Source organism: Necator americanus, chromosome I, assembly GCF_031761385.1.
Source record: "Necator americanus strain Aroian chromosome I, whole genome shotgun sequence".
NCBI lineage: Eukaryota > Metazoa > Nematoda > Chromadorea > Rhabditida > Ancylostomatidae > Necator > Necator americanus.
The window spans coordinates 19475498-19491975 of NC_087371.1; the positions used below are offsets into that span (position 1 = coordinate 19475498).

Here is a 16478-nt window from a genome sequence, read left to right on the forward strand (position 1 = left end):
CGCCGAGGCTACAGGCTAGCTAAGTGAGGAGGTAATACAACGATTCCGGTGCCAGGCTGCGAGCTTGCTAGTGCGACAAGCCGAACGAGGACAACACCCCCGTCGCGTCATACTGCTAATGTCTACTACGTCTTCTTCAGAAGCTAGGGTGTCCCCCAGACGCGTATGAGCATTACCCTCGCCCGGGCAATGTGGCAAGAGCGCGGAGGTGCAGGCAAGAGCGCGGAGCCGGCCAAAGAAGTTCGCCATCGCCAACAACATCCAGTGCGCCTGGCAACACTTAACGTTGGAACGCTTAGCGGGGGAAGTCGTAAACTGGCAGACAGTCTCAGAAAACTCCGTGTTGACATATGCTGTGAACAGGAGATTCGCCGGAAAGGCTCCAAGTCAAGGGAATCAGGCGATGACTACAAGCTCATCTACCATGGCAGAATGAATCGAATCGCAATGGCGTTGGTCTTGTATCGAAAGAGACGTTTAGAAACAGCGTCACATCGGTGGATCGACTATCGGATCGCCTGATGACTGTAGACAGTAGACACGGGAGAAGTGGAATTGCGAGTCAGTCTGCTTCTGCGCCACAGGTGGGCTATAGTGAAGAAGAGAAGGGGTGCTTTTGGGAAGATCTGAACTACTACGTCTAATCCCTGGAACGCAAAGAAGTACTTCTAATTGGGGGAGACTTCAACGGACATGTCGGTTCTCGGAAGGACGGGTTCGAGAGTTTTCATGGAGGATACGCCTATGAACTTCGTAACGACAACGGGTTGCGAATCCTGGAGTATGCTGTTGCAAGTGACTTAATCACTGTTAACACGCACTATCGGGAACGAAAAAAATCGCATTCGATCACCTACTAGCTATTCTTTACAGAAGTCTATTCTATTTTACGACCAGCGGTGGAGATCGCCGACTTCTGCAGAATTCAAAATTCATCACTACAGATCATCGCCCAACACCATTTGCCCGTCATGGACTTGAAAATCTTCCATCCAAGGAAATATCCAAGGACTAAAACACAGCTCATCAAATGGTGGAATCTGAAGGATCCAAAGGAGGTATTCTACGAGTCAGTGGTTTCATCTGCACTTTCCCACCCTACTCGTAGTGTGGAGAAAATGCCGTCTATTTCCAGCGTCATACGCTTGATCGCAGAGAACACTCCAGGAAAAACGGGTCTAGGTAAGCCCAATATGCAAGAGGCTAAAAAGAAGTCCAAATATAAGCTCTGGTGGAAAACAAGTCAGCCTGAAGATAGTGGGGCTTACCTAGCGGCGAGGAGGCAGGCTGAGAAGGCAGTATCCAAAGCGAAGTGGGACCGCTGCAAATCTGTGTACGACATGCTTGATACCAGAGAAGGCAGGCGAGTGGACAGTGTATTGTTTAGTCAGAGCGCGTCACCGCTCAACGTTGGATATGGGGCATACCAAGATCGTTAAGAGAGCTGATGGCTTCGTTCTGCGTCGCTCTGCTCAGATTCTGGAGAGGTGGCGAGAGTACTACAATCAGTTGTGTAACGAAGAATTCTGTCACCTTCCCATTCCAAGTTATCCCAGCGTCGAGAGTCCTATTTTACTAATTACTGCAGTCGAAGTCAGTGCTACCCTCGCAAAAATGAAGTCGAAGTAGGCAACCGGTCCTGATGACATACCTACTGATGTCTGGAAGTTGCTAGGAGATCTCTAGGGTCCGTGTGGCTCGTAACTCTATTTAACAAGATCGTGGCAGAAGGACGGATTCCAAACGTTTGGCAAACTTCCGTGACCGTGCCTATCTGGAAAGGGAAAGGAGACATTCCTGACTGCACTTCGCACAGGCCTGCACTGCTGTGCCATACGATGAAGATTTTTGAGCGTGTCCTGGAACTGTGTTCCGCATGAGCTATTATGGATGTCGATGGGTTTGGATGGAGTCCCGGAACAATATGTGCGGTGGACGACACTGCTTTATACGAAGCCTACCAGCATTGTATGATGCTCAACAAACAGGTCGTTCTCTGTACAAGTAGGGGTTCATCAGGGTTCATCACCCTCACCCCTGCTATTCATACTGTGCATGGACACGATAACGAAGGGAATCTAGAAGCAGCATCTGTTGACCCTACTCTTTGCCGACGATTTCATGCTCGCGCCGGAGATGATCTTCAAAAACAAGTACAATCTTGGAAGGACTGGCTGCAGCGACATGGATTGCGCCTCAATGTATCAAAAAACGAGTACATGGAGCGCGGACGTAGGAGAGAGGATGGTTCAGTTCGTGTCGATGGCATCGAATTAAACTAAGTGGACTGTATCTCTTTTGGTATTTCATGTATCTTGGATCCAAAGTAACTTCCACAAACGACATTGACCAAGAAGGTCGAGCACGTGTTAATGCGGCATGGATGAAATGGAAAATGGCAATATGCCTATTGTGCGACGAGAAAGTCCCTGTTTGACGGAAGTCGAAGATCGAGAGGACGGTTGTGCGTCCCGCTGCTACGGATGCGTGTGCTGTCCGGTGACGAAAGCCTTGGAAAGAGTGTTGCACGCTGTGGAGATGCGGATGTTGAGGTGGACGATAATTGTAACGCTGAACGACAAATTATCCAACGACACTGTACGCTCTTCGGCGTCGTCGCGATAACCAAAAAGATGAAGGAGGCGCGACTGAGATGGTTTGGTCGCGTCTTGCGGGGAGAGAAAAATTCTGTTGTCAAAACCGCTACGAAGCTCGACGTTTCAGGCCAAGGATTTGCTGGTTGGACCACGTGAAGCTCGATACGATAGATGCGTGTACGGCGCATGTGATGGATCGAACCAAAGACAGACTTGGAAGACAAGAATCAGAAAGGCGGACCCTGCAACAACGCGAGACAAACACTAGGAAGAAGAAGAAAAAATTTTCTTACAGTCTTGCTTTCCAAATAAGTTGTTATATATAACCTATGCAAAAGAGTTGATTTCAGATTAGGAAGCAGTTAAAGGAGGTTAGCAAATAAAGTTGGTCAGTAGGGTACTTTCGATTGTGCTTTATAAATAATGTGATAGCGATCGGCGAAGGACTATATGTTACTGGATCTATTTGAAGCAAATGACACTCGTTGCCTGAAACATGCTAGGTACCAACCCCCTTGTGACAATACTGAACCATGTCCGAAATAATATGTTAAGTATTTTGGTACATTTCGATACATTGTTTGATGTACTAGAGAGATCTTCCCACTAGACATTTGAATTTACAGGCTATGTTCCCTTTATTCAGTACTCGTCATTTGGAAACTCTTCATTTCAAAAGCAGGGTGATACAACAAGGGAAGAATCTAATGCAAAAAGCTTTGTTATTTTCAAATGACTTTTGAAAACAACACCGTTAGAGTATGAAAAATTTGACTTATTTGACTCAATCGGCGGGCTGATGTCATGACCTGACGCGATTACCCGCATACCCGCATCTTCGCCGAGGTGTGCCATCCTTGAACACAGTTCTGTCCGTCCTTCTCGATCTTCTGTGAGAGCTTGCACAGAATCAATCCATACGTCGCAATTCCATATTCTGCGAAACCTTACGTCTCGCCTGAACTGTTTGCGAACTGAACTGCACGCAGAGTGTCCTCAGGTCCTCTTTCACCACCTCAGTCCAAAACTTCCGTTTTCGGCCAGGTGGCTTCTTTCAGCTCTCGAACCCAGCAAACTACTCAGAACTCGTTGAACAAGGCGATCTGCTGGTCTCCTTGATATATGACTAAGGAAGTTAAAACGACTCACTTTAGCCACTTTCGATGGCGGCGCAAGATGTTGATGTCTTCCACGTGTCATCCGCCGGTGTACCACATCAATTTCTGCGTAAAGATCTTCATTGTGGCAAACCCTAAGCCAAAGGTAGCCAAGTAGCCGTCTAAGCAGCTATCGTTCCGTGCAATCAGGCCTCTCCATCACCGTAGATGGTGCTGCCCAAGTCTCCTATCTGTACATCATGACGGGGCCAATTGCGGATAGGAAGACTCGCAGTTTGACTTTGTTTGTGATGGGGGTCGACTACATGCAGTTCCTCAAGGAGTTAAATGCAGAAGTGGTCTTAGCGCAGCATTGCTGAATATCTTTCTCGTAGCCGTTGTTCTTCGGCGTACAGCTCAGGTAACAGAACTCATCGACGAGTTCTATCGGTTAGGCGTCCACCTTTATTCCCGTTCGAGGTCTCGAAGAGATCCACATCTGCTTGCATTTACTAGGGCGTAGACGTAGTCAGTAGGCTGCAGCCAGCTTCGATACAAGGTTGACTACATGTTGAACAACGTCGTCGGCATACTCGAAATCGGTCAAAGGACGTCTTGCTGGTGCTAGAATGATGTCGTCAGGACACTGATCTACTGTTCTTCGCATAATGTCGTCGATGGCGAAATTGGACAGGAAGGGTCCTGCCACTGCCCCTTGTCTTACTCCAGTTACCACTTCAAAGGGTGTTGTACATCAAGCTGGTGTTCGAACTGCAGCAGTTGTTCGTTGATTCATGTCATCAAGCAAGCGAACGAACTCTCCTGGTATTCCATCGGCGCGGAGTGCGTTGAGAAGACGGCATCGGTGAAGAGAGTCGAACGCGGCAAAGTTCAGAAACGCTATATGCATTGGATTCGAATACCGCTGCCAGATTTCGATCAATCTCCTGACGATGAACACCTGGTCAATCGTAGATCGACCAGGACGGAAGCCAGCTTGCTCATCGCGCGTTGTTTCTTCGCGATGTTTAATGAGTGGTCCAGGATAATGCTCTGCAATACCTTGTACGTAAAACGCAGCAAAGAGATTCCTAGATAATTCCTAGGGTCCGTGACGGATAACTCCCTGTGGTGGGGGATTATGATAGCGTGCTTCCACGAACCAGGTATTGTTTCGTTTATCCAGACTGAATGATCTTTGTCATCTCATGAATCCCAGACGGGGAAGATATTTCAGCATTTCTGCGCTAATCCCGTCGTCTCTACCAGATTTTCCATTCTTCATTTTTTGAATACAGACTAGAACCTCCGACTCGGTCGGTGGCTCCTCGTTAACCGCATATGTCGGCCTGTCGGATATCTGACTGAGAAATGTTCCTCGCCAAAGTCAAGTTGAAGTTTAAGAGTCCTAATCTTCCGCTTGCGCTGCTCATCAGGCGTTAAAAAGGTTGACCCCTGTCACGTGAGCTGATGTCGTCGATTTCGCTTAAACTTAGAAGCGCTGATTAGGCCCGTCTGTTCGCATAAGTCGGCCAGACGGTCACCATTCTCCGACGTGCGCTCCGCTGGATAATACCATTTTCCTAGCACATCGGTTTGCTGTTCGAGTCCCATTTTCGCATTTGCGTCTATTCTGATAATGACTACCTCCTGGCTTGGTATTTTAGGCATCAACGCATTGGTTCATCATAGAAGGCGTCCTTACTGTTGTCCTCAGCGGTTTCCATAGGTGTTTGAGCACTTACGATCCAGAGTTTACGTCCTCTGTGATCCAGTCGTACAAAGGCGCATCTAGACGACATTGAGCCAGGTTGTTGTAATCGTTCTTCAGAGCAATCGCGCAGCCACCTACTTTTTCTCATCAGCATCGCCGCAGCATATGGTGTAATTTTCGATGCTGATGATGGGCCGATCTCTCATGCGTGTCTCCTGCAGTGCAGCAAAAGGCACACAGAGATATCGCAAAAGAATAGACAGGGCGGCTTGTTGGGGTTCCCTCGATAGTGTTCGGCAGTTCAGCGTGATGAAACGAATGGTTGTTGCCAAAGGTTCCATGCTCCCTTCAGGAACTTGACCTTTTCGGTTACGGGCTTTCGCGATGTGCTGGACGACAGCACCTTTCTGCTATGTACGGAATCCTACTCCATATAACAGTGCTACATAGCTCGCGCGTTCCCAATGCAATTCCTAATAAGTCGCACAATTTAAAAATTTCCCGAGCAAATAAGAGCCGCATATCACCTGCTAGGTGAAAAAAACTACTTATTCATTTCTGAAATAAAAACCACGAACACGAAGGGTAGCAAAGGAACGCAGTGAAGTGAGAATGTTCGCACTAATTAGAACACTCTAGGTTCCAGGTCAAATTTTGATCTTCATTCTTGGCATTGTTCATTGAAATGACACTGAATAATCCACTACCTCCTCACTGAAGTCAATAGCAACGAAAGATTCTCCATCGCTGGTGGTTGTCCGTTTCCGTAGCTACTCGTTAGCTCTTTCCTGGACACCACGTGATGGGTTTCTTGCAAATCCTAAAAGATTTCGCTAATTGGTCAACAGTATGTGGTGTACCACATATAGCTAATGCACAAACCACTGTATGTTTACACTCATATCCAAGAATTCACTAGATTTTTGAGCGTGTTTTTCCCCTTTTTTTCCAGAAATGGAGAATTTTCTGGTCAGCTATATTCATTTGTATGGTCAGCATGTTCATCTATGAGCTTTACATTATGACCACTAAGTTTCTGACGTTTCCTGTTAGTGTGGATACGGAGATTATCTTTGAAGAACAGGTTTGACGTTTATTCGTCAAAAAATACCTTATTCCTGGGAAGTACATTTCAGTGTGATCATTCTCATTCGTTATTCTTATTGTCACAATCGTAAAAGGTCATAAAAGTGCATGGCGTTGACCAATCCACATGGGAATGCAACCCTCCCGCGTTTGCCTTCAATTCAGAATCGTCTGAGGTTTACGAACGTGTAAATAGTAAGTGTAACCTGCAGTCCAAGGGGCAGACCGATGAATCAAGTCAGTATTTTTAACCGCTCAAACAAGTGATACCAATTCATCGACTTTGGATGGAAGAATGGCATCGGTTTGTTGCGTTGACCTGTTGGCAGTAGGCTGGCTCGAAGCACAAATCGATCGTAAAGTCTCAGCCGGACCTCTTGCAGGCTGCCCCACTCTCGCCCTACTATTTAACTTATTTGAGATTTTAATCATTTACTGCCTAGGTTATGCGAGGTTCTAATCCTCATTCGCGGGAATTTTCGCGTATGCAGCACACTGACGCTTGCATTGCACCGTGCTATCGCGAGCAGTAGTTTCCCAATTTAAAGCGTATTAGTTCTGCTGAGGAACACAAGTACCACGTGTAGTATTACTAGTATTTCTTACACAGATGCGCAGCTATTTATTCATTTGTGAAGCTGCGATAAGAAAAAACCAGGATTTGCAAGAGCGCCAGGGTCAATGAAACTTGGAACCATTTCAAAGCCTTTTGTTAGACGATAATACGAACGAAGCTGCTTCTCGTCATTGACATTCATGACGTGGTATTGTCGGGTCAGAACGAGGCTCGGTGAAGTTGCGTAAGTGGTTGTTTGCTTCGACATTTTTGCAAATCGCTACGAGATTCCAGCAGTTCCCAGTGGTCACCGTATGCAATCTGAATCCTTACAAATTGTCAAAAATCTACGATAATACGAATTTTAATGGAATCAAGGTACTAATGGATAACTACAAGAAAGCTGTCACTCAATCACTGTCGCAATCAGAAGAAAATTATGGATTCTATGTAAGGTTTCATACATATCATTTCTGTATTTTCATTTTTGGGGCCAAAATTAAACTGAACTTATAGTAACCGAACTAGGCGTATAGCTTTCACAACTTCTTCAACAAAAAACAGTATAGTGAGGTCCATCACCGATCATACAGTCAGGTCAAAATGACTTGGAGCTCGGTGTAGTTGCGTAAGCGGCTGCACTCGAAACGGCGCGGTGAACGGTTGAAATTGAATCGAGATGGGATCCTCGCTGTCGATGGCTCTAGTCATCGCTGCAGTCCTCTACACGACTGCTCAGAGCTTCAAGCCGTTCTAAACTTATTATACGCGGGATCGCAAGCGTGTTGGAAACGATGTGTATCAACAACTCTTTGAGAATGAAGGAGAGTATGTTTTGAATTTAGGAAAGGTTTTGTTTGCTTTGATCTTGAAGAATAAAGGAATTGTAGAACACCACTTCATTTAAGAGATGACAGCTAATGCTACTGTATAAGACTCAACATTGGAGATTTCCGTGTAGGTGCTTTTAACACAGTTTACGAATTGAGCGTCACTGTTTAAAGGCAGCATAAAACGAATCTGAGGTGGTGCGGATTTCAGGTGGAGTATCCGTATACGGTGTCGTAGATTATGGAGACGGGGGTAGTTCCACTCATCTCTCCCTGCATCACTGCAAACAGCAGCCTCCAGAATGCTGTTTTGTACGACGCCATCTACACCCCTTGCGCCGCCTCCGCCCTGCTATTCGTCGAAAATCAATTCGGACTGCTCCGATTGGCAGTAAACGACACTACGCGTGCATGGGTGACGCGCTGCAATAGAAGGCATCGTACAAAACAGCATTCAAAGGTTGGCTGCTTGCAGTGACTCAGGGAGAGATGAGCGGAACCACCCCCGGTCTCCATAATCTACGACCCCGTACACGGATACTTCACCTGAAATCCGTACCACACCAGGTTGGTGGAATTGTCTAGGTGACTTGAGTTGTAACGTGAAGAGCAGTGTTTTGAACTCGTCTACGCAACTCAAAGATGAAAATTCGGTCCCATTTGAACAGCTATTTTCTCAGCATTAGAGAGGATGTAACATGTGTTTATTGATGCTTAGATAAACCAGCCACATCTCTCAGAAGTCTAAGGATGAGTCAGTAGTGCAGATGCAGTGTTAAAGTGGTGTCACGCTTTAGAAATTTGGATGCCCCCTTTTTCCAACATTTGCAACAGAATTTCTAACTATTCAGTCCTTTCTGAAATTCAGGAAAGGATGAATCTTTCCTATGAGCTCGACCAACGTGCTCGAGAAGCAATGGCCTTAGAAGTTGCGAAACTGGATCAGGCTTTCTTGCCGCCTGCTTTGTACACATTCGACGAACTAATAACAGACTGCACTTTTTCGGGAAAAAAGTGTTCGGCGTAGGGGAGATTTGTTTCAAATTCAAAGCATAAATTGGAAATGAAGACATGACTGTCAGAGCGGACTTCACCCGATTCGTAGATCCAATCTATGGTGCGTGCTATTCCTTCAATGAAGATTCAATTCTTACCTATTCCACGAATCGGGCGGGAACGAAATTCGGCCTGAAACTGCTTATTACTGTTAGCGTGGGTTACCTCTCCTGTCAAATTTACTCAATGAGTAGAAAATTACAGGAAGCTGCAATTATTAACGTTTTAGCAGGAAGCCACTACTATGGTAAACGACTTTCTGCCAACCACTAGTATGGCCGGTGCTAGAGTGGCCATACATCCGAGAGGTAGCGTGTCTGTTTTGAATTATTGTGCTAGATTCTACTCTGGTAGACTAGCAAGATTTTAGCGCTCACTTTTCTTATCCACAATTTATAACAAAAAACCAGTACAGCAGATAACTAGTTTATGAAGTATTACAAAGCAGATTAACATTGAACCATGATCACAAGGAGAGCAAACAACTTGCTGTTCAGTCACGTTTTGATCTGATGAGAACAACTCGTTTCAAGACCTCTTACCCTAGATTTTATATTCTTGCTCTCTCTCCACTCAGCAGATTCTACGAAACAATCTCGGAAGATTAGTCGTATATTTTGTCGCTAGAATTCAGCAAGAATTCGTGGGAATCTAACCAAAACGACTTTCAGAATCAAAATGAAAAAGGATTGTCAGGTTACTGATAAGATTGCTACCTTATTCTTCTATCTGTTTTGATGTAACATTTTCTTTTGGTAGAGATTAATGCTAAGGTGTGTACCCATCGCTGGATAACAGTGGGATCAACGCAGGAGTCGGCTACCAGACAGCGATTGCGTTGACATCGGTACATTTTTGTGAATCACCTGATATTATTTATTTTAATCGGAGGTTTTACAATACTATCACCTTTCAGACAAGAACCAAACGTGCAAAAAAACCTTATGGAAGATGTATCGATAAGGAGTCCGATACCACTAATCTCTATCAGGTTTCGAATATTTAGAATCTTATACGAGTAAAATCAGAAGGTTTGCCGAAAACAATTATCACGCGTCTAAAATATAATCGGCCCACCTGTCCGGTCCTTTACGTCCTAATCAAAACCCACAAGCTCTCTGCTGCCGAATTTAGTTCATACAACCCAGGAATTTCAAGATTAGGTCTATCATTAGCAATATTGGAGGTCACCACCGATAGAATATCCTGGTTTCTTAACACTATTCTCAGCCAGCTACTCCAATACGTTCCCGCTTATCTAAATGTTCATAGAGCACCTCTGCAAAGCACGCCTTGATGGAGATTGTGTCATCGAATCCTTCGACTTCACTTCGCTCTACACCAACGTTTCCAGCGATGCTGTTCCGCAAGCAATATCAGAGCTGCTTCTCGAACACAAGGGGGCTCTTAACATGTATGGGTTCGCGATACAACAAATAATGATGCTGCTAAGCGAACGTCCGAAATGTTCCTTATTTCGCTGGTCTGGGCAATACTATAGGCAGATTAGAGGCTTTTCTAGGGGACAAAGACTTGTTTCTACATTAGCCGTTAATTTCATGTCTAAAGTTGAAGAACCTCTACTGGAACGCAAACCTCTACTGTACTGTCGATACATAGATGATTGTTGCATTATATGTCCAACGCGAGCTGAAATGGACACTTGATTCGATTTCTTAAATAAGCAATCCCTGGACATGAAGTTACAGGGAAAAACGTAAAAACAATTGGTTGTCGTTTCTCAGTGTCGAAAAGTCAGTCATTGAAAATATGTTTAAGATAGCTGCAACGGTTTCATCTGATGCTCAAAGGCGCGTTGCCTCCGTAAAAACGGCTCACCACGTTGCTCAGTCCAGTGGGTACCCAGCAAAGGTTTCTTATTCAAATCGTAGCCCTGTAACTGAGCGGCGGTGCCACATGGTAGAACAAACAACAAAGATCCCCTTCTGCCTTCCTTTTATTTCGGATGACATGAGCAATGCAGTGCGGGCAAGTTTACGACAGGCGGGTCTGCAATACTCAGTCAGAGTAGTGAAAATACCATCTGCGAACTTGAAACAACAGCAAGTCCGAAACCGTGCCTATGACAGGCTTTGTGAGACACTTAACTGCATCGTTTGTCCGAATGAGAGGCAGGATGATTGCGTGGTTTCGAGGGTTATCTATCTAATCACCTGTCAGTTATGTGGCGCTGAGTACATTGGCGAAACAGGAAGATCACTATGAATCCGCGTCAAGGAGCACCTAGACGGAGCACCTAGATGGTAAAATCAAAAACATCATCCCCTTTAGGTGCTCATCACATACAGTGTCATCACAACACACCTTTCAAGATAGCGGTCATGATCTTAGCACGCGAATCAGACGTTCTCGCGCGAAAAAACATTGGAAGCGTTTTATATCACGGCCAAAAGTCCAATCATGAATCATCAAGAAGAATGCATCGCCGTGACCAACGACCTAGCGCCATATCAATACCTTTGCGGATTTTGACCTAAAGGGTCAGAGGCGGGGACATCGTTACTAGTTACTACTAGTAACGGTGCAACTCTAGCAACTGGTGGTCCGCTGATTTTGTGGGTATCAATTTGAGCGCTGTGGTGTTCTGCTTTTCTGACGTTGTTTTTGAATAATCTGTTTGCTAAGTCAAATCTTGTGGGATAACGAGGCGTTTCAGAGAGTAGATTACACGTGTTCTTGATTTTCCAGGCTCTGAGGAAAGCGACGACGCCGAAACATTAGCCAGAATAAAGACCAATAACAATCTTAGTTCTGCTCAAAAAGTAGCACACAATCTTATACGAGTGACCCACGCGGCCAAGGCCTATGATGTCATTTTGGGTAGTACATACGTACAGTTCTATACAGCAAAATTCATCATGGAAGTGTTTGATCATCAGCCCAAAACTACTGAAAATTCCAGGACGAAACGTATACATTGGAAACTTGTTTCTTTGGATGTCGCCAAAGGTATACAGTGGCCAAGTGCGGATGTGCAAATCCTCGATTTCGTAGAACAGCTTCTGATGTATGGTGCGACGCTTCTAAGGGAAATTGTAAGCACATAACGCCTACTTCTCAGTACAAAACATCAAAGTGTCCAATTTTTACGAACTGCTCCGCTCCTAACGCAACCTTCATTCAAAAGCTCGCAACTTCCGTACTACGCTAGTTGTCCCTCCAACGGAGGTACTGTTGAAAACTGCGTGGTGGGATCATCTTTGCGCGAACACTTAGGAAACGGAAACAGGTCGCGGCAATTTGCTCGCGAGAGTCCCTGCGAAGAGTTGAGAACCGCTTGCTTCCGAACGAGTATGTCGTGTTGCACCAAAAATGAAGTCGTATGGATGATACTGCAACCGTTTAAAGGCATCACCCCACGAATCCTACGTGATGTGGATTTCCGATGGTCAAAGATTATGCGGGATCATAGTTTGCAGAAACGAGTGGGATGCCCCTGGTTTCTTCCTAATCGCCGTGAGAAAAACGTCCCGGAAGATGCGGCTTCGAGCGTTCCGGGGCGCCATAAATGGACAGAACCACCATCTTCCCCGCAGACTACGACCCCATATAAGCATAACCCATCTGGAACCCGTACTACCTCAGATTCGTGGGGAGATGCCTTGAAATGATACTCTACCACAAGTCAATTTCTTTCTTATGCGACGGAGAAGAAAATTAGGAGGAAAGAAGTGCAAAAAAGTGCTCGTAATAACTAGATAGCAAAGCACGTTTCGCGGAGTCTGAGCCAGTAAACAAAGTTGGTTGAATCCTTCAAATTCTTCGTTGGACTTCGATGCAAGCTCTAGCTGCGTAGTAATCAGAAGTCAGGAAAAGTTAGTAAGTCAACAGCAGCAACTTTTGCCGTTATGTAAAGAATGGCGTATTTCAGTTAATTTGTCTTTACATACGACGACTTTCGAAAAGATGGTAAGGTCAAAAAGACATGAAGCACCTATGCGTACGCACGCTTGCGTACGCTGCTTCACTCAAGGCGCTTCGGTTGAGCGTGGTGAAACCCTTGTCGGCACCACCCATCGCTGTAATTTGCGACGGTTCGAACTCGGTTCCAAGTGCTGCCTCCACCGCGCCATTTCGAGCGCGTTCGCAAACGCACCGCAACTACACTCGTCATTCATGTCGTTTTGAAAATACTATATTCCGCAATTAACCTCCGCTAGGGAACCACAACGAATTTTGAACGATTTTTTCAGCAGTTAGGTTTCCAGACAGGCTTAGGAAGCCATCACGACTAATTTTCACAAAAATCAATTGTGATGGTTGTGCTTACTAACGTAGTTACTAAATCAACAAGCCGTGTTTAGAGGTTCAGAACCCAAGAAATCTACTAAGAAAGACCGCTTTTTGAGTTTTGAGGTGCCTCCCACCACTGGTGCTACATTTTATAATAATTTCGGTCATTGTATTGCATTCACATAACCCCTTCGCTTCCTATGAACTTTTGAAAGTAGAACAATCAAGAGAGAGCGAGAGAGATCAACAGCTCATGGATTACCAAACAAAAGTTGTGGTGACCAAACTGGCTGATTGCTTGCGTGCGCTGCCATGTTCTGTTTCCAGATTTTTTTCTTAGAAAACTTCAGAGATTATTAAGTGTGGTCAGCAGAAATACTAAAACTAGAACTCCATAGACATGTGACTCATATACTTTCAGTGGACTGTTTGCAATCGCTTCGTGGAGACCAAGCATCGACCGAAAATCGAAACATTTGTCCTCTAACTGAGTGCTCTTGCAATCCGCCCTGTCTTGAGACAGCGTACTTCACCACTGCCAGTATCGCTAAATTTCCAGCCGAGAACTACTTCGTCGCTACAGATAACACTCGAGGAGTTGTAAGGATTGTCGTTGATAGTGAAGTGATAGTGAACGAGAGAATGAAGTGATATTCCTAGCAGAGTATCCGATTTAGGCTGGAAGTTGTGATGACCAAAACGCCAATTTTAGTGGGGTAAGTTGATCAAATTACCGAAATTTCCCATCACTTACAGTCGATTCCTAACCTCTTCAACCGATCGAGCGCAACACGCAACACGTCAATGCTGCGTCACAGCCGATTGAAGAGATTCGGACCCACTTAACTTTCTACTGTTTATTTGCTCTCGTATTCTGTATGTGCAAATTGTACAGCTTTTCCTTTCTTCCAGTCTCCTCAGTTATGTCGCGATTGGTATGCAAACAATGCTCTGCTACTGCAAGTATTCTTCGAAACACTTAAGTACGAGTCTTACACGGAAGTTCCTAGCTATGGGGTAATCGTCTCTTCGAATCCACACATTAAAGTCATACAAAGTCCATTTCAAGCATTTAGTTTTGAGAGGAGTCATGTCTCAATGATGAACAGTCAATCAGTTGTCGATTTTTACCTTTTTGTTTTTTTTTCTGTGAACTCACGATATCTGTAGTTCCATAGCGCTCTCATTCGTCTAATTGGAGTAATTCTAAAACCGAATAAAAATTACCAGTAACGTAATGAAGCCTCGGCTCGCGATTACAATACTGAAATGAGCCATGGATGGCATCGATCTTTTGTTTTTTAAAATAATTTCTCGTTTTTTTTTTTCAAGATTTCCGCTGTGCTGAACGATCTTGGAGGTCATGCTGGACTCTGGCTAGGACTCTCTGTGATCTCTGTTGTTGAAGTAAACAATAATATGTAGAAAGCGTCATTGTTTTTTTTTGTGATGCTCAATTTCAGGTGTGTGGTCTGATCCTTCTGCTTCTGATGTACTGTCTATCGTGTGGAAAGCTGAAGACTCGTCCTGACGAAGAGGACATGGAGTCTGATGAGCGTATTAAAGTTAGTAGATGATTTGCACCAATAACATTGAACACAAAAGCGGGATTTAAATATTGAGGGTTTTAGGACGTTGAAGAAGTGAAGAAGGAGCTCGACTATGCAGACAAACACGACAAGGACAAGTACGGTGACGAGATAGACGATGATGAGGAGGCAGATGAGGCTCCACATCGTGAAGAACATGCTAAAGAGAAATAAAGTGCTTTTTCTTATACCTCGAGAGGATATTCCTCCAGACAAATCCTTTTGGATTTTGTCGTATGTTCTCAATTTCGTCAGAATCATAATGTTCTGATTTCCGCTAGGAAGATATTGCTAGTTTCAAAGTTTCTGCAACTTAGATTCTGCAACTATCCTAATATCACCTTCTTAAGGGTGCAGTACGCAATAGACAATTTCTCTCCAAGTGTTGTTTACCGTTTCAACGCATGAATTGATAAATCTTTAGAATAAAAGAAAAAAGAATATACTGTCATGTTCACAGAACAGACTGGAATTTCTTTACATATAAATTTAGCAATTTGTCAATCTCATCAAGCGATCTACCCGCAAAATTACTGCTTTGCATCGAAATTCGTTTTCCGCCAAAAATAAAGGAATAAAAACTGACTAGAATTGTGCATAGAGCTGTTTACACAGCAGGTGTGCACAATCATCTTCTTTTGTTTCGAGTTTAGAGGGAGATGTCTTATAGATTGCTGACCTTTGAGTTTCACACTCAAGAGATTTCCCACGCTGATCAAACTAGAACTCAATTAGACCACTCTAGACGTCATGTCTACATGTTCTTATTCAGAAGCACATGATAGCGAACCACATCCGAAAAACCCAACTAGAGGTGTAGAAGCCAGTCGAGCAAGTGAAAAGGAAAGGAGTTTTACGGGGCTGAGGCGCTATCACTACCTCACCATTTGCGAATTTGTTGGTAGCCGACAACCGTTAACAGCCAAATCACCGTTCAAACCCTTCAACTGTTATACTGGTTCAGTTTGTAGAGACGTTTCCTCGGAAAAAGCTTACATACTCAACGTCCGGCGAATCTTAAGATGAAAAACGTCACCCGAGCAGAGCTAAAAGTCCTTAAAAGATTACAGTCGTTCCACTCTTCTTCTCAATAATTTATCAATTGTGGTTCAAGGAGGTCTTCCTTGAACCACAATTCCGTGGTCCACAGGATTGGATTCGATAACGAGATAATGACGAAGATGCCACAGCCAAGACTGTCAACTTAACACTTCATGAAATCCAACTCAGAAAGTAAAAATGAAGAAATAAGAAGAATACTCAAAGTTCAGCAAATCGTTTCTCAAAAAACTATTCTTTAACTGCAAAAATGGTAGAATAATGTTCTGTGAGTATATTCCTGGCTGGAACCTTGGCGATTATACACAAAAGAACCACTCAAGGTCCATGAGCAAGCAAAACTACTCAGTCACAGGCAAAGTGATCGTTGTTATGCATGTTGACTGCTCACAACGCTGGAAATTGACTAGGATCCATGAAATGCTGACCACCATTTCCCTACTTCCTTCATATTGCCAAATCATGGAAACTGTAACTAATCATACGCAAAAGTCGCAGAGTGAAAAGATTTTTTTTGCAGTAAGCTTCACAGATCCACCAAATCCAGTCCTGCCTAGAAAGGTATAGTAAAAGATGGATTTTGGTACGCTGTACGTTACGCCACAAAATCTCTCGCAGTTGCAAGTACACCGCAGTGCCC

The 16478-nt window shown here is 44.4% G+C and overlaps 6 protein-coding genes across 8 annotated transcripts; 5 read left to right on the top strand and 1 right to left on the bottom strand.

Moving 5' to 3' along the window:
- Positions 1-165: 165 nt before the first annotated feature.
- On the top strand, positions 166-522 carry RB195_006210 (uncharacterized protein; the record flags this gene model as incomplete). The annotated part of the gene is made up of 1 exon (XM_064179159.1): positions 166-522. The coding sequence occupies one exon, from the start codon at positions 166-168 to the stop codon at positions 520-522; it is 357 nt and encodes a 118-aa protein (XP_064036142.1).
- A 449-nt stretch (positions 523-971) lies between these two features.
- RB195_006211 (uncharacterized protein) lies at positions 972-1439 on the top strand (the record flags this gene model as incomplete). Its single annotated transcript, XM_064179160.1, has 1 exon — positions 972-1439. The coding sequence occupies one exon, from the start codon at positions 972-974 to the stop codon at positions 1437-1439; it is 468 nt and encodes a 155-aa protein (XP_064036143.1).
- Positions 1440-1886: 447 nt separating this feature from the next.
- Positions 1887-2282, top strand: RB195_006212 (uncharacterized protein; the record flags this gene model as incomplete). Its single annotated transcript, XM_064179161.1, has 1 exon — positions 1887-2282. One exon carries the CDS (start codon positions 1887-1889, stop codon positions 2280-2282), a length of 396 nt encoding a protein of 131 aa, XP_064036144.1.
- A 201-nt stretch (positions 2283-2483) lies between these two features.
- On the top strand, positions 2484-2753 carry RB195_006213 (uncharacterized protein; the record flags this gene model as incomplete). Its single annotated transcript, XM_064179164.1, has 1 exon — positions 2484-2753. The coding sequence occupies one exon, from the start codon at positions 2484-2486 to the stop codon at positions 2751-2753; it is 270 nt and encodes an 89-aa protein (XP_064036145.1).
- A 1695-nt stretch (positions 2754-4448) lies between these two features.
- RB195_006214 (uncharacterized protein) lies at positions 4449-6926 on the bottom strand (the record flags this gene model as incomplete). 2 transcript variants are annotated; one of them, XM_064179166.1, is made up of 6 exons in its annotated part: positions 4449-4747; positions 5239-5322; positions 5400-5485; positions 5547-5797; positions 6124-6228; positions 6765-6926. In XM_064179166.1, 6 exons carry the CDS (start codon positions 6924-6926, stop codon positions 4449-4451), a joined length of 987 nt encoding a protein of 328 aa, XP_064036146.1. The 2 variants fall into 2 exon arrangements, with proteins under 2 accessions (XP_064036146.1, XP_064036147.1); XM_064179165.1 differs by lacking the exons at positions 5239-5322; positions 6124-6228; positions 6765-6926 and having other exon boundaries at positions 5547-5749.
- Positions 6211-14953, top strand: RB195_006215 (uncharacterized protein; the record flags this gene model as incomplete). 2 transcript variants are annotated; one of them, XM_064179167.1, is made up of 15 exons in its annotated part: positions 6211-6294; positions 6361-6492; positions 7345-7500; positions 8749-8903; positions 8963-9092; positions 9166-9244; positions 9710-9783; positions 9853-9927; positions 11860-11992; positions 13612-13790; positions 13868-13906; positions 14103-14207; positions 14523-14597; positions 14654-14755; positions 14822-14953. In XM_064179167.1, the coding sequence occupies 15 exons, from the start codon at positions 6211-6213 to the stop codon at positions 14951-14953; spliced, it is 1650 nt and encodes a 549-aa protein (XP_064036148.1). The 2 variants fall into 2 exon arrangements, with proteins under 2 accessions (XP_064036148.1, XP_064036149.1); XM_064179168.1 differs by lacking the exons at positions 6211-6294; positions 6361-6492 and having other exon boundaries at positions 7435-7500; positions 8749-8846.
- Between the last annotated feature and the right edge of the window lie 1525 nt (positions 14954-16478).